This window comes from Xenopus laevis, chromosome 2S, assembly GCF_017654675.1.
Source record: "Xenopus laevis strain J_2021 chromosome 2S, Xenopus_laevis_v10.1, whole genome shotgun sequence".
In the NCBI taxonomy this organism is placed as follows: Eukaryota; Metazoa; Chordata; class Amphibia; order Anura; family Pipidae; genus Xenopus; species Xenopus laevis.
In genome coordinates this window covers 86,526,594-86,553,174 of record NC_054374.1, presented here as the reverse complement: position 1 = coordinate 86,553,174, position 26,581 = coordinate 86,526,594, and the positions used below count along the sequence as shown (strand labels likewise).

The following is a 26,581-nucleotide window of genomic DNA, read 5'->3' as shown; positions in this document are numbered from 1 at the left end:
TTTCATTATTTTTTATAGTTATTTGCCTTTTTCTTCTGACTCTTTGCAGCTTTCCCAAATGGGCGTCACTGACCTCCTAAAAAACAAATGCTCTGTAAGGCTACAAATGTATTGTTACTTTTTATTTCTGATCCTTCTATTCAGGCCTCTCCTATTCATATTCCAGTCTCTTATTCAAATCAATGCATGATTGCTAGGGGAATTTGGACCCTAGTTACCAGACTGTTTAAGATGCACATTGAAGAGCTGCTGAATAAAAAGCTAAATAACTCAAAAACCTTCAATAATAAAAAAATGAAAACCAATTGCAAATTGTTTTAGAATATCAATCTCTACATCATACTAAAAGTTATCTCAAAGGTAAACAACCCCTTTAATATCTTGGAATTAAAAAATAAACCGTGTAAATGACAAAGGTGCTTAGAATAGCAAAATTGTCAATTTTACATCCACTTATTTTAATTAGATTATTTTCCATGATGAAGCCTGCGCCAATTGTGTGGATCATTAAAAGCATGTTAACTGTGTCTCCCCTGTTTGGCGGTTAAGCGCGGTGTAGCAGGTAGACACAAATGAAAAGAAATGGCTCCATTAATTCATGTAGTGAAACATGAGTAAACACCCAAGTGTAAATGCCCTTAACTATCTAGAGTGACCACTTTTCTTTGGCTCAATTTACACTGTTGAAGCTTTAGAACTGCCAGTACCTACAACTACTGAAGAATACTGGAACATAATGATAGTCATTTTCAACCTATAAGGGTTTATGTTTTTGAGGTCTTTTTCTTCATAAATTACATACTGTTGTAAAGGTGATGTACTGCAGGTTGTAAGATAAAATATGGATTGTTCTCATTTGCAGACTGTACAACCATATTCAGCCTCTGTTTAAACAATCACTTGGGCCCTCTTTTGTGAAGGTTTTCCACAAGATATTATGCCACAGGAAGGGGTGTAAAGTTGGGTGTCCAATTTGTCCATTAAACTTTACAGTCATCCCTCCTACACTAACCTTTACAATCAGCATTACACATCAAACAAGTCGTTTTACTTGGCCAAACTGCTCCAGAGTCCAATGTTAGCAACACTAACACTACTCCTGGAACTGCTTGGTATTGTGCATGATGATTTCAGGCTTATATGTGGCTGCTTGGCCATAAAAAAAAAACAAAACACTCACACTGCTTAGCATGGGTTGTTGCACCAATATTGCTTCTTGGAACTCAAATGTGAGTGGCCCAACACAGGACATGCATTGTACACACTACATGCATCTGAATTTAGCGACCACTTTCAGAATTGATCTATGGTCTGCTCTATTACAGCTGGATAACCTTGCACCTAGACAAGTTTTTTCACTTCACAAGCGGGACTAACACTTTTGGAATGGTGGCTTCCTATGATGGTACAACCCATTCTACTGCCAATGCTTACTGGTGAGAATGACTTAGCTGTGTGGGCAGTTATACAGCAACAGTTGCTAATTTCACTAATTAGAAGGGATGTCCAGATACTGTGAGCCACATTGTGTATTCCTGCATTATATCAAATCACGACCCATCCCTCATAAATATCAGATTATGCATTATTGCATAGTTTCATAAACAGATGTTACCTAAATGAAGGTCTTTTATCTGATTTTACATAAATCGTGAATCATGCCTAGTAGTAGTAGTAAATGCCACACAATAGTCAATTATGGTCAAAAAAAAAAAACCTCCATCAAGTAAAACAATTAACTAGGCATTATCCCTTCGGTACAGCGTACACTCTATAGTCTATTGAGGATAAATAGGCATTATCTTGTAAATACAGCCAGTTGGCATTATACCCTGATAAGCAATGTCATGCTTTAACGGATTAAAGATGTATAAAGCAATTGCAAGATATGCACAAACACTCTAATAAACAATTGGAAATTGCTAGGAAATTACAATCATTAGCCAAGATTAAGCTGGACTGACAGTACAGTAAAGCTATGTACAGTTATCTACCTTTATAACCATCATAGCCCCATTAAAATATTCATTCGTCAGAAATGATTTCATAGTTTATACAAATTCATGCTTATCAAATATAAAAGTAATATTCTGTACACTTACCTACAAGGAAACTGAACAGCTGTAGGAATATAAACAGTATCAGTTCTCTTATGCCCAAAAGGATTTCTAAATACATTTCATAATCTTCAGTAATCAAGGGGTGGAAACAAAACAAAAAAAAAAAAAACAGATGGACAAGGTATGAAAGCCCTTCGGATCTCTATCTGGTTTTAAATGTTTATATTAACCCCCTCTTGACATGCTGCTCTTAACATGGGGGGGTCTTGCTATGCACCCCTTTATCAGAACATGTTCAACTAAATGAAACTGTGCGACAGGACAAAATATATTAGACTGAATGAATTTGCTAGGAAGCTTTATGTACCACATGTAGTTCAGTAGTCCTAAGAAAATACAGATATGGTAGAAAAAAGTAAGAAATTTGTCACCACAAACAAATTACCACCAACAAATGATACACAAAATATATATGTATAGTTTATATTGATACATATATATAAGTCTGTGTATGTGTTTTCAAGCAATGCCGACACCTTGTCTTAGTCAACAGAATCAATGGCAGAAGGCGGTCCCTTTAGCACAGTGTTATCTGTTGGGGCCTGTTCCTCTGAGGACTCCAGTGCAGGCCTGGGCTGAATTCCAGTCTCTCCTCTGTCTGGGATGCCATTTATTTCTTCATTTGACTCTCCTGTACTCGTCTCTAATGTGTCACCCTCTGTGGGTTCCTCATCATCCAGCAACTGCTCCTGAAGAACCTCTACCACCTTATTCAGCTGGTTTCTCTCGGTTTGAAGTGCCCTGCAGAGTTTCTCTAGACGCTCTAATTTAACCTGCAGAGCTTTGTATTCCTTGTCTCGTACAGTTTTCTGAGGAGCAAAGAGATAACAATGAGCCTAACAAGTGCATACTAAAATACTGACATGCAAAGTTTTGCAGCAATAACCATTTCTATTATATTTCTATTATACTAATGCCAAATGTAAAGATTTGAGTGCTGCTGGAATTTTTTTTTATATCGGATATGCATACAGCATATTTTATTCTATGGATATTATAAATCCTTGTTACCTCAATGGAAGAAAGAAGAATAGCAATATCACCAAGAAAGGGTTGTGAAGGTAAATAGAGGTTACTGGGCCCCACAGCAAATTCATTTAAGCGCCCCCCAACATATTCAGAGGTTGTCATATTTTACCAATATATAATGACATTGCCCATTAATTAGGGCCTTATGGGGCCCCCTATACCTCCTGGGCCCCCCTGCAGCCACAGGGTCTGCTTCCTCTGTAGTTACGCCCCTGGTAAATGGGGACACAGAGGCTGTGGTGTCTGGTAAAACCTAGTGCAATGGTTCTAATAAGTATAGTGACAGAGCCTATCTAAGCATTTAGTAAATTGAGAAAATGACAAAATAATGGTAATGTTACTAGTAGAACAGATGTTTCAACTAGTCTAGTGCTAAAACAGTAACTGCAGTATAAAACTACATATACAGGTATGGGATTCGTCATCCAGAAACTCATTATCCAGAAACCCATTATCTAGACTGCCGTCTAAACTAAGATATAATTAATCCTTATTGGAAGCAAAACCAGCCTATTGGGTTTATTTTATATTTACATGATTTTCTAGTAGACTTAAGGTATGAAGAAGCAAATTACAGAAAGATCCATTATCCGGAAAACCCCAGGCCCTGAGCATTCTGGATAATGTATACACAGACACACACAAAATATTTCTAATCTTTTCAGTTTATACCTTCCCAATTCTAAAACTTATGCTTTTTTTTTATTACCTTGTCCCTTTGCCTTTAAATTTTGCAATCATCACTCATCTGTTTACAATTCCTTGCTTTCCCATAATTTCTTATTCTATCAATAATTCCTCTTTTTGTCATTCTTGTACTTATTAGTGAGCCTCTTATGTTTCTGTGGGAAGAGTTATTATGCTCTCCTTACCAACAACCGACAGTGAGTGCTTCATTTAGAACAGTGATCCCCAACCAGTGGCTTGTGAGCAGCATATTTCTCTCCGATCCCTTGGATGTTGCTTCTCATGGTCTCAAAGCAGGTGCTTATTTTTTAATTCTGTGCTTGTAGGCAAGTTTTGGTTCCATAAAAACCAGGTGTACTCCCAAAATGAGCCTCCTGTAGGATCACAGTCCACATAGGGGCTACCAAATAGCCATTCACAGTCCTTATTTGGCACCCCAGGAACATTGTTCATACTTGTGTTGCTCCTCAACTCCTTTTACATCTGAATGTTGCTCACGGGGAAAAAAGGTTGGGGACCCCTGATATAGAGCATACATAAAAGCCTGTATTGTAGGTTACTTACTATATGCACTATTAAGATCAGCAACAGAAATTCTATGAAGCATTTTCAAGATGCAAAAACTGCAATGTCTGTGTACTGGCCATTTGCTTGCTTAGTAAATATTTCTGGATCATTAGCCTGAGAGACATAATCATAATAAATTCCCTTTCAACTATATGAAATGTTTCCAAAACGTGTCAATATAAACAGAATATTTTATTTACTAAACCTTTGTAAGCATTGGTCTCCAAACTGTGGGGTTTGCCACCCTCCTTAGATAGAATTGGAAGGGGGTACCCAATGTGAGATGGGTAAATTTACATTTACCATCTTAGAAACACCTGGCACTATAGGAGCAAGATTGGTAAAACCATGTTTATATATTTAATCTAGTAACAGGCTGACCAGACAGAAATAGTGGATCACAATGAACTCACCTCTTCAGCCATTTGCAGTAGCGCTTTGTTGTTATTTTCCCACTTTGTGCGCCAGACAACAGTTTCCTTTTCAAGTTTCTTTATTTTCTTAGTCATCTGTTAAAGATAAAAAGAACTGATTTAGTTGATTTCATTCCTTGTCATGTATTTTATGCCCACTAATAGTTTAGTTCCATCTAATGCATGCCTAGATTTCACAGGATCAAAACAAATGCTGCAAAGCAGTATTCTGTAATAAAGCACATGCAGCTTTATTTTTTTAATATAACTTAATTTGTCTGTGCAAAGGTGCAACTGTACAATTACTGCCCTCTTGTCTGCTTCTGAGCTCATGTAAAAGGAAAACTATACTCTCAGAATAAAAACTTAAGCAACAGATATAAACTATCATATTAAGTGGCCTATTAAAGAATCTTACCAAACTTGAATAGAGAGAACACTGATGATGTGACCTAACTTGTATGTATACTCTTGGTTTGTTTGTGTGCACCGTGAATTGTATGATCCCTGGAAAGGGGGGGGGGGAATACTTAAAATGGTAAATCTTCTATTTAGGATTAACTAATAGTACATACTACTTAAAAAAAATGATATTGTAAAAATGGTTTATTTAGATAAAGCAGGGTTTCACATATGATCTGTTTTATGTTGTATATTTTTTACCTACATTATTTGGGGGTTCACTTGTCTCTATCAGTGAAGCACCTTCCTTACGGATGCCCATGGCCTCCCTGGGGCACAGTACCCTTTGAAGTTATATTCGTAAATGTGATCACAGTATAGCAAACTGTTAGATCACCAATGTTTTGGTCAGTGAAAAACTCTATGAGTAGCAGCATAAGGAACAACGGCTAAGTCTGCACAGTGAGACAGAACTACATGAATATAGGTATCCCCCCTCCCTCTTTACAGGGAGTTTAAAAAAAGACTTAAAGGGATGTAAAGTCATTTTTAAAAGTGCATAAAAATAAAATAAATAACTTTGTAATAGATGTCTGTTAAAAATGTTGTACCCACAACCCTTCTATTTTTGTCATCAGTATTGAAGCATCAGAAGGGCAGTCCAAAAATCACTTAAGAGGCAGACAGCCAGCCACATCATGGGAGAGGAGAGAAAGCTGCAGAAACGATCACCTGTATCTCAAAGCAGATACAAAAGTTTTAACAGACATATATTACAAAGTGATTTAATTTAGTGCTAAGAATATATAATTGCACTTTTAAATAATGACTTTACATCTCCTTTAAACACATCATGCACCATGTGTATTCAGCAGTATTCATATGTAGCTTTCATTTGCCTTTAAAAGATGAAGTGCTATTCTCCAATAGTGTGTGTATATACACACACACACAAGCACTTTCTATACAGCTGCAATTGTTATTACCTTGTTTAAGCACCATTTAGCTGTACTTCAAAAAAAGGTATTTCCAGCATTTTTAGAATATTTGATAAAATGCTGTATTATTTTTGGCAACATTAGTAGTTCAGGGCTATGGCGATTCACACTGCAATGAATATGAAAGACTTTGCCTATGGAAACCACTGCGCAGGAACATAGAAGCCACATGTGCAATTGTCCCCATAACTACAGAAGGACTTCCCCACGCAGCAAAGAAGCCAGTGTAAATGAAATAATACTGCTTGGTCTTGTGAGCATGCTTAGCACTGTTGAGCTAAGCGTTTAGCTACACTTCTTTCCCTTAAGAGTTTTTTTTCCAGCCAGAAAGTGAAAACAGTGGGGGATTAACAAGAAAATGATATGACTGCATGCAAATATAACAATGATAGTAGACAAAAACTACTAATTTGCATCGAGATGCCATACAGAGAGAATTTGCCTCGGTCATTGTAGCATTTTGTATCTGTATTACCGCATATAACAGACTAATGTGAAAGGTACATATGTTGCCTTCATGGCAACCATATTGACAGAGATGACATCTGTGCACCATTTACAAAAGAATACAAACATTTTAACTTTTATATCCTTTTGTAAAGGTTTTTGTGCTTAGTGCAGGGAGTCAGCTTCTGAAACATGAGCATTGAGACAACTACATTTTATCAGTAATGCTCTTTTACAATAAAAGCATTTAACTCCAAAGTCATTTTTTGCAAACAAATGAGAGAAAAAAAAAAAAAAAAAAAAAAAAGAAGTGAAAACAGACCTTCTCCATTTCTTGGCGAAATGTTGTAAAAAGTTCATTGCTTTTTGCCATTGTTGTTTGAAATTCCTCAAATTTATCCATGTAAAGTGAAAGCTGGAAATACAGACATGTCAGAAATAACCAAATAAGCAGGAGAAATTCTGGTTAAATTCTACACTATTTTAAGAATTACGGAAGACTTGCTTGCTGCTGTTCCAGAGCATACATCATTTTTGATAAAATCTAAATCTAAGTAGGGAGAAGATAGTTAGACAGGTTCCCCCTCTCAGTTAATTCTCCTGTGTGATGAACTAATTCATATTTAATCCTTTTGGTGCACTAATCTGCATGTAATGCCTTGTGGAGAGGATCACGTACTGGCTAAGCGAATGGAAGCTAATGCATCAGAAATGTATTCAGTGACTTACCTGCTGTTTCAGTTGGCTTTCTTGTTGTTTTAATTCTTCAAACTTTTGCCTTGTTTCAGTTGCCTCATTCAACAACTAGGAATTATTAAAGGCACAGAGTTACCAAGTTGACTGCCATAAAATGGGGTCTAGAAATTTCCAGCACAATTAACATAATGATGTACCACTGCGGATGTTATAAATTAAAACGTGAAAGGGTAACGAATCTGATAATTACATTTTTATATAGGCTTCATCAGACTGAAATAAGATTTTCTAAATATGATAAATTAAAAATTCTGTATGGTTTCTGAAATAATCAAGTTTATCTTCACTATCCTTCTCTCTTCATTTTCTCGTTATGCAGGATTTGTTTGTCAGATTTTGATTGACAGTTAGATCTAAGATCTATGCCCCCCCTCCATTTCCTAACATATTTCAGCACAAACAAAATATCTTGCTTGTAGTGGGACAGAATTTCTGGTTATTTTAAAAGGATGAGCTCCAATACATCTTCTAGGCAGAAGGACCCCCCCCCCCAAAGGCTGTATTAGAATCCCAACTCCTGCATGTGAGAATTGAGAGAGAGATGCAGACATACAGTATATACAAGACATTGGTAGATCCAAATGGGGAAAAAAGGGTCCCTACCCCCCCAACTTGTTCAGGCCATCATCCAAATAATCTTCTCAGTATAAAAATGCAATGTAAAATTTCTAGTAAAAGCTTTCTATTAATGCCAGGCTATTTTTTAAATATATGTCTATAACAAGTGTGAATAAAAAAAAGAAAAGAAAATAAGGAAACATACAAACTCTCTTTCCCGCTGATGCCTCTCTTCGGCTTCCTTCATAAGCTGAGTGGTTTGCTGAAGTTTGGCATCAATGAGTTGTTGTTGAAGTTCCTTATGTTTGAAGACTTTGTCAATGTGCTTAAAAAGAAATGTGGTATCATTTTAGCATGTTAACCAGTCCATAGCCAGAGATGCCCAAAGATGGTGAAAGGTTTCATAAAGACACAAGCCTCACTTTAGCAAAGAACAGCAGGTTCATCAGAGCCAAAAGTAGGCTTGACAAACAATCCATAAGGTAAAAGAACAACATTTGGAGGTTATTAATGTTATAATCTTACTAAATGAACTTTACTAAAGTAACTTCTGCTTTGATATGGAAACGCAACAAAGACAAGAGGGGAAAATTCCAACTGATCATTGAAAGATACAAGGGCTCATTTACAAAGTGAAAGCCAGGATGCCAAGTGCAAAATAAAATGGACATAATCTACCATTTTTGGTACTTTGCACCCTGCTTACACTTTGTATTAACTGCCTGCATTAGCCAATGCTGCATTCATTCAGAAACTGAACTTAGGGAGTGGCAGTCACAACAGGGCCCTGTACTTACCGCAACACTTAGTGCTCTTGCATTGACCTGTTTAAAGTAGGGTTACCAAAATGCTATTTAGGTTTCTGCAGTTGCGTCATGCTTTCAATATGTAATTCCCTACAAGGTCTAAAATGTTAAAAAAAAAAAAAACACAATTTTTCACATTCAAACATAGTTCAATATTCCCACCCAAACTTATGACAGATGAACACAGTTAACTTCTCATGCAATAGCATGGCATTGGAAAGATCCATGGCTCCTGAAAATTATGATGAAGGTATGAAATGCATGAAACATATGCAAATAAGGAAAATGAGATTCAGAATTAGGCCCCTTGAATGGACACCTTGTAAAATATTTAATAAACACAACTATAGTAGAATCCTCATTTCTAAAATTAATTACAACAAATAAACAAGCCTTCTACTGCAACTTGTGCACCCATATTTTAAAGCAGATCACTTTAAAACTGGAATATTGTTACTCTGAGGAATTTCAAATTTATATTGGGCTACAAATTGCTTGAGACCTTTTGCAAGAGGGGGAAGCATGGCAGATTAAGGACATGTGAGGCCCCTAGGCTACGCTTTCCACAGGGCCCCCTTCTAAGGTAGGGCTTTATTTCAGAGTGGTACGTGCCATGTTTTTTTTTTTTTTTTTAAAAAAAGCCGACCGCCGTGTAAATACGTTAGCGGTTTATTTCACTGTCTGCAGGCTAGGCTACAAAAATTATTTCACTGTGTCTGCAGAAATGATTTCACTGTCTGCAGGCTGCAAATTTTCACAGACAGACTGTTACAGGTGCATGCTGGCTCTGCCTCTACGGCTGTTGCTGGGCCCGGGCGGGTGCCCCCTGCACCCTCCCTGCTGCTGCCTGACCCCTCAGAGTCACCTTAAGTTTTTAATTTAAAAAAAAAAAAAAAATCTCTGCCCACTGGCTGGCCCTGTGGCCCGTTGGGCTTTCTAGCTAACTGCCTGCCTGGGACTGAGTCTGAGACAACTGTGTCATAATCAGTCATAAGCAAGCAGCTAATAACATAATAGGCAATAAGGCAACTCTTAGGCTTGGCAAGAGTGAGTGGTGGTGACGAAGAAGACACAGTCAGACTGCGTGTCTGCTCTGCCGGCATCTGAGTGCATGTGCGAGAGCGCGCTGCTCTCAACTCTCTTAAGCCATGGGCCACGCACACCAGTGGTGCGCGCCTTCCAACAAAGATAGTCAGCCCAGGCCGGCTTAAAGATTGGTTGCACTTGCACACAAGCAGAGAGATGACGCTGTGACGCACACCTGCACCTGCCTTCAGTGCCTTGCTGCCTAAATTGTCTCCCAGTCCCGGACCTGGTGATTTTTTTTTTTAAATTGCAGTAAAAACCCCATGGGCCCCTACCACTAATGGTCCCCTAGGCTATAGCCAAGGCATTAATCCACCCCTGCTCCCAACCGGTACAATTTGCCTTGCTCAGCCACTGTGAAGCCAATCTTACATAAATCTTGTATGAATACTTTCACATTTTATGAACCACAAATTTTTGGGTTGAATAAACCTTGTACAACAAAAAAAAAGGGATTTATGACTTACCGTTAAATCCTTTTCTCTCTAGTCCTATGGGGGACACAGGAACCATGGGGTTAAATCCCCTCCCATCAGGAGGCAGGACACAAGAAGAAGAAGAGGAAGGAGGGATCCTCCCCTCTATATAGCTTCCCTCCGCCTCCAACTTACTCAGTTATGTACCAAGAAAAAACCCGAGCAACAACAAACACCCAACTGATATAAGTCTATCTGATCAGAAAAAAACACACATCTATATAAATATATATATATATATGGCTGAAGAGAAGGTATACCTGTTCGGGTGGGAAGTCCTGTGTCCCCCATAGGACTAGAGAGAAAAGGATTTAATGGTAAGTCATAAATCCCTTTTTCTCATACGTCCTGGGGGACACAGGAACCATGGGGACATACCAAAGCGGTCCCATGTGAGGGAGGGAGCAAACAGGTAACCACGAACCTTCTACATTTAGGAAACAACAGATTGAAGAACTTTGCGTCCAAAAACCGCTTGGGCTGACGCATAAGTATAAAAACGGTAAAATTTTGTGAAAGTGTGGGCTGAGGCCCACGTTGCTGCCTTGCACACCTGCTCAGCCGAAGCCATGTTTCTGCATGCCCATGAAGTGCTGAGCGCCCGTGTGGAATGAGCCCTTATGCGGAACAGGCTGTTGGATGGAGATGTAAGCTCTGCGGATCGCTTCCTTAATCCATCTGGCAATAGTAACTTTTGAGGCCCGGAGACCCTTCCGACTCCCCGAGGGGACCACAAAAAGGGAGTCTGATTTTCGGAATATAGCCGTGCGCTCCACATAAGTACGGAGCTCGCGGACCACGTCCAATTTGTTGAACTTTGCCTCCTTAGCATTCTTAGGAGAGCTGCAAAACGAAGGAATGACAATCTCCTCGTTTAGGTGAAAAGCCGAAATAACTTTGGGAAGAAAAGATGGCACCGTACGCAGTACCGCCTTTTCCTCATGAAAAATCAAATATGGCGGCGAACAGGACAATGCTCCGAGCTCAGACACCCGTCGGGCTGAAACAATGGCCACTAGAAAAACCACCTTCCAGGTAAGCCATGCCATCTCGATAATTGAGATGGGCTCAAAGGGGGGGCCAGCATCGCCGATAGTACCAAATTGAGATCCCATGGCGGTATGGGAGAGCGGAACGGTGGTGCAATATGTGCCACCCCTTGCAAGAAAAGGCGTACATCCTTTTGCAGGTCAAGTCGCTTTTGAAGGAGAACTGATAGTGCAGATATTTGGACCTTGATAGATCCCAAGCTCAGTCCTTTAGCCAATCCGTCCTGAAGAAAATTAAGTAGAACTGGCACGTCTGCCTTCTCATATGGTATTCCCTGATCAGAGCACCAGGAGATGAAAATCTTCCAAACTCGATGATACGTCTTTGAAGAGACGGCCTTTCTAGCCTTAAGCATCGTCTGAACTACCTTCTCGGAGAACCCTTTTTGTGTTAGAATCGAGGCCTCAATAGCCATGCCATCAAATTGAACATCCCGGGATTGTGATGGAAAATGGGACCCTGATGCAAGAGATCTGCTCTGAGTGGAAGTGGTATTGGTGGTTTGATCGAGATGTCCATCAGATCTGAGAACCACGATCGTCTTGGCCAATGCGGTGCGATCACAATGAATGTGTTTCGTTCCCTCTTTATCCGTTTGATAATCCTCGGAAGCATCGCGAGAGGAGGAAACACATAAGCTAGAGACGTATCCCATTCTGCTGTCATCGCGTCCACTCCTACTGCTAGAGGGTCTCTTGTCCGTGTGATAAAACGGTCCACCTTCCTGTTGTGACGGGAAGCCATGAGGTCCAGATCTGGTTGTCCCCATTGACTGACTATGGAGCTGAATACCTCGTCGTTCAGTTCCCATTCTGTTGGGTCTAGCCGATGACGGCTCAGAAAATCTGCCTCTTCGTTGCACACTCCTGGAATGTGCACCGCCGATATTTGCGGAATCCTGACCTCTGCCCAACGAAATATCTTGCTGATCTCGTGAGCAGCGGCCAAACTGCGTGTGCCTCCCTGACGGTTGAGATAGGTTACTGTCGTCATGTTGTCTGACTGGATTCGAACGTCCAGGCCGAACAATTGGGGCTCCCAATGCCGAAGTGCCTTGAGTACTGCCTTGATCTCTAGGATGTTTATGGGCAGCCTGCTTTCTGCCTGCGTCCACAGTCCCTGCGCGGTCTGATTCATGAAGGTTGCCCCCCAGCCCGACAGACTGGCATCTGTGGAGATCACCTGCCATACTGGTTCTAGGAATGTCCTTCCCTGATCCAAGTGTGCCCGGTCCATCCACCACGGCAGAGAGCCCCGGGCCGAGGCCGAAAGGCATATCCTCTGGTTGAGGCACTCCTTGGTCCGCCAAGCAGATATTACGCACTTCTGTAATGGTCTCAGATGAAATTGAGCAAAAGGTATGGCTTCGGTCGATGACACCATTACCCCCAGGACTCTCATGCAAAATCGAATCGACGGTCTTTCCGTTGAATAAAGCCTGTGTACTAACTCTGTCAGCCTTTGAACCTTCTCCTCGGGAAGAAAAACCTTCCCCTGAGATGTGTCGAAGACCAGTCCCAGAAAAGTCATTCGTTGTGACGGTGTCAGACAAGATTTCTCTCTGTTGATCGTCCAGCCGAACTGTTGGAGAGTCCGGATCGAGAGGTTCAAGGACTCCTCTGCTAAGTGAGTCGACTGCGCCTTGAAGAGAAGGTCGTCCAAGTATGGAGTAATAGATACTCCTTGGACTCGGAGGATGGCTGTCATGGATGCCATGATTTTGGTAAAAATCCTGGGAGCTGATGACAGGCCGAACGGTAGCGCCACAAACTGGAAATGGTGTTCCTGAAAGGCGAAGCGGAGGAATTGATGGTGTGGAGGGAATATTGGGATGTGCAGATAAGCGTCCTTGACATCCAGGGAAGCTAGGCTCCATGGCCCGTATGACTGATCTGACTGATTCCATCTTGAAACGACGATAAGTAATCCATTGGTTGAGGCGTTTCAGGTCTAAGACCGGTCGGTAAGACACGTTCTTTTTGGGTACCACAAATAGATTCGAATAGAATCCTTTGAACCGTTGGGATGTAGGAACCGGTACAACAACCTCTGAACGCACCAAATCGTCGACACTTGAAAGAAAAGCCAGCCTTTTTTGAGGGTCCCGAGGAATCCTGGACATGAAGAACCTTGGAGGTGGTAGTCGCCGGAACTCTAGACGGTAGCCCGATGTAATGGCCTCGACTGCCCATGGATCGTCCACGTCTCGTGCCCATTGATCTGCAAAATGTCTCAATTTTCCCCCCACCGGAAGTTCTGGCTGTGACTGAGCCGTCCAGTCATGCAGACGTCTGCTTGTAGAACCTTGAACCTCTGGAAGAACGAAATCCTCGGCCACGAAAGGGACGTGAACGTCTCTGTGAAAACCCCTTGGGTCTTGTCTGCGGCAGCAGTGTGCTCTTGCCCCCTGTTGCCTGAGATATAATCCTCTCCAGTTCCTCACCGAACAGCCGCGAGCCCTTGAAGGGGAGTACTGTGAGAGACTTCTTCGAGCTCAAGTCAGCAGACCACAAACGAAGCCACAAAGCGCGTCTGGCGGAAACGGACAAGGCGGAGGTCCTAGCTACAATCTTCAGAGAGTCCAACGATGCATCACAAAGGAAAGAGCTAGCCTCCTGAATCCTGACAGCGATAGATTCAAGCTCCTCAGTGGGTAGATCATCTCTAATTCCGGAGAGTAGCATATCTGACCATGCTTCAAGTGCCCTACTGACCCAAGCCGAGGCCAGAATGGGTCTAAAAGCTGAACCCGCCGACGAAAAAATTGCTTTCAGAAAACCTTCAAGTTTCTTATCGGTGGCATCCTTAAAGGCTGACGCGTCGGGAACGGGAAGTGCGGTTGTCTTTGAGAGGCGAGATACAGGAGCATCCACTAAAGGAGGTGTGCTCCATTTCTCTAAAGCCTCCTTAGGAAATGGATACAACTTTGCAAATTTTTTAGTAACCTGAAATTTGTGTTCTGGATTGTCCCATTCGCCTTGGACAATACTCTGCAACTGGTCATGAGCGGGAAAAACCACAGAACGTTCTGAATGTCTGCGGAACAAACCCTTGGATTTCTTGCCCTGTGAAGGCAATTCCTCAAACTTGAGCACATCAATGACCGCCGCAATGAGGTCATCTACCTTAGCCGCATGGTCCGGAGAAAATGTAGATTCATCACCTTCATTCTCAGAAGGAGATAATTCCCCTTCACTGAGAGATTCCTGATCAGAGGAGTCAGGAGAGGAGTGTGATACAGGAGAGGAATGCCCCAGAGAATAGGGAGACCTTGACGCCTTTCTCTTAAGTGGTCTCTTGGGAGACACTGGGGCGGCCAATCTATCTAGAATCTTATCTAGAGATGCAGCCAGGAGTGGAATACCTTGAAGGGAGGAAAGGGACTGGGAAAGAGAGACGGCCCAAGCAGGTGTCTCCTGTCCCCCAACCGTTCCTATGCCAGCAGAGGAAGTGGATGCCGCTGCTACATGCCCATCCAAATCTGCCGTTGCAGGCCCTGCATTGGGTGTGGGCACTGTATGCTCTGTCCGCATGGCAGGTGTGCAGGAGGAGCAAAGCGAGCCCGATTGCCCACGCTTAAATTTTTTCTTGCAATGAGCGCATGCCAAGAAGCTTACCTTGGTTGCCTGTTTGCTCGCCCTAGTAAAAATGGCATCTCCTATCCCCTCAGCCATGATACTCCAGAGAGTGGTGTGTAGGTTAAACCAGCAGAGGTTTTATCCAATGAGCGCTCCCACCCTGGTTCCCTAATACCTGGAATGGAGGGAGGCAAATAGAGAGGAGGGTGCCGTGGATGCTGCCGACAGGGTAAGCGTGGAATGCGGGAGCAGTAGTGCGCTGCTGTTGCGCGCTGAGAACGGCGCTAAGAAAATGACGCCCGACACAGCGAGGAGCCGAAACCGAGGCGCGACACGCTAAGCCCCGCCCCCAAGCTCCGGCTCCTTCCCGGCACAGCCTCAGCGCCGGCTACACTTTACCTACCTTCCCCGCCTGAGCTCCTAGCCCAGCGGTACCTGTGGCTGGAGTGCTCTCCTTGTCCCACTCACCGCTCGTCCATGTTCCCCTGCATGAGCAGTAGTGCGCTGCTTCACAGAGGTAACGGAACTGGCCACTGTAACTGAGCCGTCCTTCGGTGAGGGTCCCGCGGAGGGGGTTAACTCTACGAGCGCAGTATAACTGACTCAGGTATCACCCCGGGTGCCCGGGCTAATCCTAGGCCGAAGTATCCTTGAGATGGGCCCCCCTGGGGGCCTTGTCCACCTCCTGACGTTGCGAGGACACATAAAAAAACTGAGTAAGTTGGAGGCGGAGGGAAGCTATATAGAGGGGAGGATCCCTCCTTCCTCTTCTTCTTCTTGTGTCCTGCCTCCTGATGGGAGGGGATTTAACCCCATGGTTCCTGTGTCCCCCAGGACGTATGAGAAAGATGGTAAGCACCACTAATATTGTGGTACAGGGTAGTACAAAAATATAGTTCAAACAGACAAACCATAAAAGATTGCAAGTGCCATATTAGAATACAGAGAGCATATACTTTAACATTAAAGGCACAGAGACAGGATAGAAGATTAATAATGAAAACATACCTCTTCTCTCAGTGCATATTGTTCAATAAGCTTCTTTAATTTATCTCCCAGTTCAGCATTTTCCTGGCGAAGTTTAGCATTGTAGGCATCATGTTGCTCCATCTGTGCCTGTATCTCATTCAATGTCAACTGGAAGTGAGCAGTGGCTTCCTTGCGCTCTTCCTCGTATTCCCGTGCTTGATGAAGATTTTCTTCCTGAACAAGCAAAACAATAGACATTATGGGTAGGTGGAAACCTGCATAATGTTACTTTAAAGGGCACCTGTCACAGCTAAAATCAAACACATCAACAATCTACCCAGTACAACATAAACACTTTTAATCAAACTACATATGCAGTTTTGTTTTTGTTTTTTTTAAAAAAATAAATAAAATAAAAACCAGCAGTGTCCATACTTTGACACTAACATGCAACCGAGTTCACGAGCATGCTCAGATTGTAGCACTGCCTTGAGCATTCTACCCAGAATGCCTAGCTTTAGTAAACTCCTCCACTATAATTATCACGAGATTTCCCTATCTTGTCCCCTACTGGTGATGTCATTATGCAAATGATGGGCACACACTAACTTCCAGACAGGTGGCAGCACTACTGAACAGCAGCTAACACAGAGTATAAGTTGCTTTCGAAAGCAATATTATGATAGATGTAAAAAAAAAAAAAAAAAGTTTAATTTCTGGCGTAAATATCTCTTTAAAATGTTGTTGCTGGGAATAAGGCCTGGAGGACAGTGATGTGCGTGCTGCCCCGATACACGCAGGTCAGTCGGGATTGCGCCAACCTCGTACCCCCATTTGCGGGTGGCCGGCGGGTCCGCCCACCTTACACTGCCGGCTTCCGCTTTTATAGCCACACACCTGCTCGCCCAGCCCCTTTTGTGATGCAATCAGAAGGTGATGCGGGTCTATAGCAGGAACCCGGAAGTCGGGTTTGGGCGGGCGCGGGTGGAGGGAGGGCGAGTTCGGGTTCGGTGCAGGTCGGGTTTTACCCGACCCGCACATCACTACTGGAGGACTGTTACTCTTCATTTATGTATTTGAGTGCCGAGTAACACGTGAAAAGTCAAAATGCATTTCTTTGTCTACCAAAAGACCACAAATAAAATGTTTTAGATCCTGCATATAATCTCCAACAGATTTGTTTAGACTAGTACAGTCAGAATGTGCCAATACTCTAAAGTAAACCTGAACTTTTTATTAAATAGTTATACTGAATACGCAGCACAGAAATGCGTGCTTGCATGTACTACTATACAGTTAGAATGCAATCTGACTAGATAAGTGGTTTCTGATTTTACATTGTAGAGCGTTATGCCTGAAAAAGTAGTTTCAACTTTACTGCTTTACAATTATATGATGATCCTGTCTAAACATAAAGTAGTAAAGCAAACCAACCTTTAAAGTTTTATTGTGTCTCTGAAGCTCACGGCAGAGAGATTCAAGTTTGCTTCGTGCCAGAATCGCCTTGCTGTTCTCACTCTGCAGATGAACCTTTTCTTTTACCACTTGAGACTGCGTCTTCTGCAAAACCTTCATCTGTTTTTGGAAATTCCTAGACTCTTCCAACTAATGAAAGTATAAGAAAAGGTACTACTACAAGAAGAGACAGCTGAATTCACTACTTTGTATGCAAATTTGTTCAAACAAGGCTTTAGAGCAGGTTGTAAAGTTATGGGATCTATTAACTGGAATGCCTGGGAACTGGGGTTCTCAGAAGAGGAGATTCCAAACCAGGAATTGTATATTTTATATGCATAAGAAAAATTCCACTACAGCAGAATACACATATTTTAAGTAAAAATTAAGAATGTAAGAACAAGCTAGATGTTAAGCTCAAAGAATACTTTGAATATTCATTAAAGGAGTTGTTCACCTTCCAACACTTTTTTGGTTCAGTTGGTTTCAGATCACCAGAAATAAAGACTTTTTCCAATTACTTTCTATTTTCTATATGTGAATATTTTTCTAATATTGAAGTGTAAATCTAATTTATCAATTTTCTACAGCAGGGGTCATCGACTCTCTAAACGGTTCTAATTTGATACAATTAGTTGATACATTTCTTATCTTTAAACCCTGCTGAGCAGAATTCCTGGGTTTTAGAATTGATACAATAGTTGCTAATATTCCAGAGAAGCTCCAGAGAAATATATCAACTAAATGTTGCAAAATTTTAACAGTTCAGAATCTGTACCTAAAAGATTAAAAGACCAGAGACAGGAACATTCAACTCTAAACGTAGATTTTGGAAAAACTTTAATAAAAAAAAAAAAAAATACAAAATGGAAAGCAATGAAGAAAAGTCTATTTCTGTAGAACAATCTGAAAACAACTCAAAAAAGTGTTTGGAAGGTGAACAACCGATTTAAAGGACAAGGTAATCTTGATTAAAAATAGATCATAATCTAAAGGCATCCCTATGTAGTATTTACAAGATAGAGTAATTTCTCGCTGCTCACCATCCTTCTGTTTGTAATGCTTTCCCTCTAGAAATCAAGGGGGAGAAACACCACTTACTTGCCTGTATGGGACCTTGAAAAAAATGTCAAATCTGGGAAACCACAAAAATTGCTTATGTAAAATCAACATTCTACTGTACACATTTTGGGTCAAGTATCACATTTGCATGAGAAGCAAGTGACAGATGGCATTTTTATTTGCTAGTTAATAGACATTTATATTCCATTATACAAATAAAGTGCAGTTGGTATCCTATTTATGAAAATACTTACAAGATCAGCATATTTCTTGCAAAGAGCTGCTAGTTTCTCTTCGGGGGTTTGCAAAGTATTTAAAGCTTGCATCAAAAGTAATACTTCTTTACCTGCATAAAAGAAGTAATATCAAAACTCCAGGTAAGAAATTCTGCCCCATAAGTATTTGCATTCGTCGTTTCTTGAAGTGTTTACATAAAATACTTACTTATTCTAAAAAGGAATATACTGTAAATAACATCCTTACTATTGTGCCTCAACTCCAGGATATTTAGAAGAAGTAGAATTTTCTTTTTGTTAGTTACAAATGTACTTTACCTAAATTTTTCTCTTTATTTCTCTCGTTGCTCTGGTCTTGCTGCCCATCAGGAGGGTCAAGTCGAGTCTCTTCTTTTCCCGGCGTTTCTTCACGGGTTTCTTTTGCCAAAAAATTAGACACTTCAGAATCCTCAATATTTACACTTTGTTCTTCATCTCCACAGATAGACGCAGTCAATTCAACATCATTCATGATAGGGTTTGGGAGGTTGCTGTTCATCGGCTGGTCTGAGATGCTGCTGTCAGTTTTTTTAATTTGACTCTCATCCATTGCAATCTGTTGAAAAAGCCAGTTATTAAGCATAAATTATTGAATTCATAAATTGGCCATTGATGGTTGGAAATTCAACCTGAAATCTTTAATACCACACATATACTACAAAGATTGCACTTACACGTCTTATTGAAAGCCCCTACATTTGAAATAATTTGCATTAAATTAAGTCAATGGCAGTGTTCTACCAAGGGCATTTTTTGCCAGCACATGCGCTGCATGGTTAAAAGCCATTGTTTTAATTAGGGAACAGGTTTTGTTTTCTTTTTCTTACTACACTAAACAAGGCAACATCAGTAATTCAAAGTAAAGTCACATTCAACTTCCTGTTTTTCAGAGAGCAATCAAAACGTTTCAGATGTTTCACAGCCTTACGGCTGCAACTGGGGTACAGGAGGGGGTTGTTTATATAGAGGGCTTTTCAGTGGCTTGCTAACTGACTTGTTTTGATTATGCTTGGACAAACCAAAAAATAAAATGGGACATTATATTTTTCTTAATTTTAGGTGCAAAAGCTTGTTCACCACAATCCAGACCAACATGTTAAGATCACTTTCTAAAGGTATTAAAAAGGGTATTAAAAAAAAGAGTAAAGCACAGTTATCTGCAACTTGGCCATCCAAACATTACTGTACACTAATTGTATATAATTAGACACTGCTTCAATTAAAATCAAGGTTGGGCTAAACGGAAACAGAACAGCTTGAATTTGTGCCAGTTGATTTTGTAATTCACTCTTATTTTCATTGCAACTTTCAATGTGCCAGATTTAACACTGGATAAGCCAATTTAACCACATAAAAAGCATAAAGGTTAGCAATAAGTAACCTGAGAAGCAACACGCAGAACAAAAACCTGTCCCAGGTATTGCAACACTAACTGCTGCTCCAAATTCTTATGGGAGAATTTCAGTTATATAACCAGCAAGGATCAGTGTAAATTTTAGGTACTTCCAGTGTAGCATGGGGGTGTGGTGGAATCTATGCATGTCACAGAACTGCTGAACAAAGTTGCTTAAACATCAACTACAGAAAAAAAAGAGAGGAATTCGAGTTAGGTGGACTCCTTTCTGCTAGTTTGCTATGTGTCACTGCAAATTCTTTTTTAAGGGACCTGTAGAATACCTCCCAGTTGTCCCATTTTTCACAGGACAGTCCCGATTTGATAGCTCAGCCCATAGTCCCGGCTTGTTAATAAAATGTCCTGAACTTTCTCTTTGATCTTCTGCACTGAACAGCCAGAAAAAGATAAGTTTCTAACTTAATTGGCTTTTGGCAGAGAGCCCAGAATATGTGGCAGGTGCACTTTGATACAATTGTAACAATTTTAGATAAGCAAAGAAACAATTGTAACAATTTAAGATAAGCAGGTCTCTTGGGGAAACTAAGACTTGCAGCTTAAAGGGCAATTCACCTTCACTAGGAAAACTGTTATAACACATAAAAAAAACAGAAATGTGTTCAAACTTTTAACCTGCCAAATATTGTAAAATGAACATGGTAATCAGGGGGTGTGACCACAAAAATAGGCGTGGTCAAAATATTTGTGTCCCTCTTTCTATTTCCAAAATGTTGGGAGGTACGCTGTAGGTTTAATTTAAAAAAATAAATAAATAACTTTAAAAAAAAAGACCCAGAGCAAAAAATGTAACCTCTCAATATAAATAAATATTTGACAATACATTTGAAAGCTTTTCTGAATATAGAAACAGAAATGTCTTCTGGAGTCCTACGAGCTTAGCACATACAACAGGTTTCTGCATCATAATTGGACAGTGTTTCTGCATAAGCCTAAAATATAATTGGGTTTACTGCAAATGCTAAATAGCAAGCTTAGGAGGCCGTGTAAAGCTGTAAAGTTTGACCAGATTTGGCAGATTGTCACTATGCTGCCTAATCATCTGGGCATGTCAGTTTGTCTAGACTGCAACTATCATCTGTCATGGCAACTTCTCAGAAAGTATTTGCTGCCAGCAGATGAGGAGGCAAAAGGAGACCAAGCTTCTCTTCACTTCCTGCTAGGTCCACCGGACAGAATAAACAACGGTTGCAGGGTAATATAACTATGCCAATATAAGCTAAGGACAAGAGCAGAGAATAGGATTCGGTACTCATGTATGTATTTTTAGTGAGTGATCTTATATGGGCTGTGACAGGATGATCATGGAAGCGATGTACCAGTATTGCTTATAAGCAGCTGCAACAGGTACAGCTACAATGTACAGGTATGGGACCGGTTATCCAGAATGCTCTCTGGATAAGGGATCTTTCAGAAATTTGGATCTCCATACCTTAAGTCTACTAGAAAATCATGTATACATTAAACCCTATAGGATGGTTCTGCTTCCAATAAGGATTAAGTATATCTAAGTTAGGATCAAGTACAAGCTACTGTTTTATTATTACAGAGAAAAAGGAAATACTGTACTTTTAAAAATTTGTATTATTTGAATAAAATGGGGTCTATGTGAGATGGCCTTCCTGCAATTTGGAGCCTTCTGGATAACGGGTTTCCGGATAACGGATTCCATACATGTAAATGCAAAATTCATCTCTATATGAAACTAAAGTTGCTGTTGCATTACCATTCAACATTAGGGGGCAGATTCATTAAGGGTCGAATTTCGAAGTTAAAAATACTTCGAAATTCGACCCTCGAATTGAAATCCTTCGACTTCGAATATCGAAGTCGAAGGATTTAGCGCTAATCCTGCGATTGATCGATCGAAGGATTTTTCGTTCCATCGAACGATTAAATCCTTCGAATCGAACGATTCGAACGATTTTAATCCAACGATCGAAGGAAAATCCTTCGATCAAAAAAAGGTTAGCAAACCTATGGGGACCTTCCCCATAGGCTAACATTGACTTCGGTAGGTTTTATCTGCCGAAGTAGGGGGTCGAAGTTTTTTTTTAAAGGGAAAGTACTTCGACTATCGAATGGTCGAATAGTCGAACGATTTTTACTTCGATTCGTTCGATTTCGTTCGAATTCGAACGAATTTAACCAATTCGATGGTCGAAGTACCCAAAAAATACTTCGAAATTCGAAGTATTTTTCATTCGAATCCTTCACTCGAGCTTAGTGAATCGGCCCCTAGATCTGCAAGATAACACAATGAACACAATATGGGAAAATTGCATTTCTGGGGAATATATATATATATACACACACATACATACACTTTTCTAGTAGCATGTGGATAATACTAACAGGCACCCCTTGCTCACATACACATCAATGCTACACATACATGCTAGGTTACATTACTCAATAAAAGGAGAGAATGGTCTTTTACTCCCATACTTCTTACTGTGGGTGGGTGACAGCACTAGATTATTGATTCATATGAAAGAGTAGGCCCAAGGGAACATGTAAAAGGGACCAAACTGTATAATTACTATATTTGTCATTGGTTTGTCTAGCACTTCGAAATTGCTACCAGAGAGACAGTAACTTTCAATTTATATAGTGAATAAAGTACCCCCTCTTGTAAAATATAAGGATATTATAAGTTACCGAGGAGTTTCATGACCCCATAAAAACACGAGGCCGAAGGCCGAGTGTTTTTATACAGGTCATGGAACTCCGAGGTAACTTATCATATCCTCATATTTTACAACTGGGGGTACTTTATTTATTATAATACACAAATTTTAATGAGTCATGTGACAGAAATTACATCACTACTCACCGTTTATAACTGATGACATCACTACTCACCGTTTATAAGGATATAATTTACAAGATATTCATGGCTTTTGTGTATTATATATACTTATTTACTGGCTGACAAGCCACGGAGACACGAACATTAAACTTTAAACTTCAATTTGGGGAAAATGGTAAAAAATAAAAGATGGGAATTGGAAAAAGGCTTTTTTATGGTGAACAATCTGAAACCAATTGAAATAAAAGTAGTAGCACTCTTGTGGGTGAAAAAAAAATAATTTCTAGATGATCAAAGAAAAATTTTGTGCATGTACGTTTAAAGGGAAATGTAATGCTCTGTCAATTAAAAACATTGAAGAAGTTAAAATGAGTTCAGAATTATAGTAAAAAGAATAAAACGTATTCATTGCCACTCAAAGTCGTGTCGGTTTAAATTCGATTAGAATAAGAAATGCAATCTAGTGGTGTCACAGCTGCAAGGAGTAGGAGGTAGCAGCATGCTGAAAACTGGATTCAAGTGACTCACACTACATTATCAAGTAACTTGTTTCTAAATAAAACACAAAATATAATGATCCTGAAACATAAGCTTCAGATGTACTTTCAACATATGAATTTACATACACAGAAAGAAAAGGATATTCAACACGACGATTGATAAACTTGATCCACAGATATGGCCAAATGAAGGGAGACAGAAACGTATCTTTAAAGTAACTGATTCCGTGTTTCACTACTCAGACAACTAAATAACCAAATACCTAAATGAACATCTACATAGATACACTTGAAAACACATCCAGAAGGTCAAAATTTGGGATTTGGGGTTCTCTCCTGATTATTCTATGCACAATAGTAAAATGGCTCATACAGCAATGTTTTTATTTTTCTGTAACCAAAGCAATGTTAGAGCTCACATGTGAGTATGTCTGGGCTGAGATTCAAAACGGAGCTTGACATTTCAAGTACAATTAGACACAAACAGCCCCATGGGCTGAATATACAGATTGCCAGTACAGGCCTGCAAATTTACTCTTATAAGAGGCTTCCTTAAATGCCCTAGATTTAAATGATGTTCGTTAGCTCATCAGGATTACACATCTTTTGCTGTATTAAACTGCAGCAGTCAAAATAAATGGCATTGTACAGGCAATGACAGTTTTTTAAATCACAAGGGGATGCCGATTTGCTAGGCACCCCCTGTTAAGTACAACTGCTTACCTCAGACCAGCGGCTCCTCTTCTCTGAAAACTGCACCAGACCAGATTACTATTCTAGTGATCATCATTGCACCATCTTCCTGCCTTTCCCAGGGATCCCTTGTGGCTGGTCTAGGCTATGTGCGTTTACAGTAGAATCAAATTATAATGTATACTTGAAAAGCCAAACATTTCCTCTACTGTGTGCATACACACAGACCAGGGCCATAGCAAGAATCCTGGAGAAAGGTACGAGGGATGGTGCAGCCCTCACTAAAATACGAACTCTGAGCCACTGCATTTTTCAGCAAAGAGGAGAATCAACCAGGGGGTTGGAAATAAGCACTTATAATACACAAAAGCTATGAATATCTTGTAAATGATATCCTTATAAACGGTGAGTTCTGATGTCATCAGTTATAAACGGTGAGTTCTGATGTCATTTCTGTCACATGACTGAAATTTGTGTATTATAATAAAGTACCCCCAGTTGCAAAATATGAGGATATTAGAAGTTACCTAGGAGTTCCATGACCAGTATAAAAACCACTAGGCCGATGGTCATGAAACTCCTCGGTTACTTATAATATCCTTATAATTTACAAGAGGGGGTACTTTATTCACTATATAATCTTGGGTAGCCTAGCAAGTGATTAGCCTTTATCTTCTATTTAACAAGCTTTTGTTTCAAATATGTTAAAAGAAGCAACTAGAATATGAGAATACTCTGGATTATAGCATTCCTGTGTTAGAAGCTACATTTAACTACCTTTTAGGTGTATTTTGCACAAAGAGCACAGAAAAACATTTCAAAACCACAAGCAATAATAAAAAAACATGTTTTCAGTAGATTAAAATATACTGCCTTACCTCCTACTCACTTTATTTTATGGCAATATGACTCCATCCAAAAATATTTTTCCAGCAATAGAAATAATATTAGTGCCAAGTTCAAACTATTCTGTGGTTATTGAATACACTCTGTTTTGGGGGTCCCTACATTATGCCAATGAGCTTCAGCTCTTGAAAAACAGTGGGGGTCATTTATCAACACTGGACAAATTTGCCCATGGGCATTAACCCATGGCAACCAATCAAATTGCTGCATTCATTGTTCTACTTGCAGCTGGCTTTAAAAAGCTAATCACTGATTGGTTGCTATAGGTAACTGCCCATGGGCAAATTTGCCCAATGTTGATAAATGAGCCCCAGTGTCTTTTCCTTTTTTTTACTACAAAAATCCATGCAACCAAAATAGTTCTTAGCATATACATATATTACCCTGAACGCTTTTGGCTGTAAGTCAGTCTGGCGTTATTGGACCACAGATACAAAGAAAAAAAAAGTCAACAAGTAAAGAATTCTCCAGACACAAGTACATGCTCACAGACTGACTGACTGCTCAACACCCACAAGATTATTATTATGACAAGCAATAGAATGGTTTCTGTTTAGTGACAGCTTGTCCAGCCAGGTGTAGATATGGGTATGCCTCATGTATTCTCCTGCCTGATTGGAATAAACTCAGATATGGTAGTGGGCTAGAAGAGTACACATCATTCCATCACTGGTGTAACATGTGCACCATTTCAGCAGTAAAATTCCATCTTAAAGTCCCCTAAGGCACAAACTGTGGGTGGAAACCAGCCTGAGGTTAGACTAGAGTTGACACTTTACCCATTTAAAACCGAACACATATGGAGTCCACAGCCTGCTAATTAGCAAATCATTTAGATGCATAATGCATGGCGGCACATAAATCAGTTCAGTCTGCAGGCTGTGGATTCCACATACGTTTGGTTGCAGGGGTGAGGTGGCAAACCTAGGTTAGGTTGCCCGGTGCAGTTCGCTAGTTACTGCTAAACTCCTTGCAAGAACATGGAACTGTGGCCCAACTGAGACACAGACTGTACTAGACACATGGGCACTGAACAGTATCAGCCCTGCACTCGCTCCTACTCAATGGGGACTGGCAGGTGGCATGGGAATCGCCTTCTCCCAAAGTCTGGTAGCTGCGGAAACGTCCAACGCAGGTTATTTATGCACCAGGACTTCCTTGGGCATTACCTTCTCTATTTCCTTGTGTCTCCCTGCATCCTCCGATTTAGCGCAACCTTTTTCAACCAGAGTAGACATACCGTGACGCAGTCCTGTAAGTACCGCGCTCTGACAAACACAAGCGACCCCAGGGCTACTTCAGCGCGCTGTAGACTTCCAACCAATCAGGGCCGTCGTCGGCATCCATGTGATAGACCGAGGAAGCACTCCAGCTGCCATTTTTGAGATGGGCGAAATGTTTGTGTTAGTCTTAGCCCTGGGTTTAAAACTGGCCCTGTTTTTAATCTGTTGGCTTTATGATACACACAAATAACTACAGATAGTTGTACTATTTATTTTTCGTTTGCAAGCAGTGTAAGTGGCTA

At 40.5% G+C, this 26,581-nt stretch overlaps 1 protein-coding gene across 2 annotated transcripts; it reads right to left on the bottom strand.

Moving 5' to 3' along the window:
• Positions 1-2,401: 2,401 nt before the first annotated feature.
• On the bottom strand, positions 2,402-26,493 carry txlng.S (taxilin gamma S homeolog). 2 transcript variants are annotated; one of them, XM_018249640.2, is made up of 10 exons: positions 26,226-26,493; positions 19,014-19,290; positions 18,714-18,805; positions 17,377-17,547; positions 15,982-16,176; positions 8,183-8,302; positions 7,393-7,467; positions 6,986-7,078; positions 4,817-4,912; positions 2,402-2,929 (listed from the first exon to the last, which is right to left on the bottom strand). In XM_018249640.2, exons 1-10 carry the CDS (start codon positions 26,292-26,294, stop codon positions 2,603-2,605), a joined length of 1,515 nt encoding a protein of 504 aa, XP_018105129.1. In that variant the 5' UTR covers positions 26,295-26,493; the 3' UTR covers positions 2,402-2,602. The 2 variants fall into 2 exon arrangements, with proteins under 2 accessions (XP_018105129.1, XP_018105130.1); XM_018249641.2 differs by having other exon boundaries at positions 26,297-26,493.
• Between the last annotated feature and the right edge of the window lie 88 nt (positions 26,494-26,581).

Bases quoted from the DNA above. Each gene is read 5' to 3' on its own strand.
- txlng.S (XM_018249640.2), bottom strand. From the start codon at position 26,294: ATGTCTACTCTGGTTGAAAAAGGTTGCGCTAAATCGGAGGATGCAGGG. The intron at 18,806-19,013 runs GTAAAGTACATT...TCTTTTATGCAG, and splicing joins AAATAAAGAGAAAAATTTAG to GTAAAGAAGTATTACTTTTG. The intron at 4,913-6,985 runs GTCTGTTTTCAC...TATCTTTAACAG, and splicing joins TTCGCCAAGAAATGGAGAAG to ATGACTAAGAAAATAAAGAA.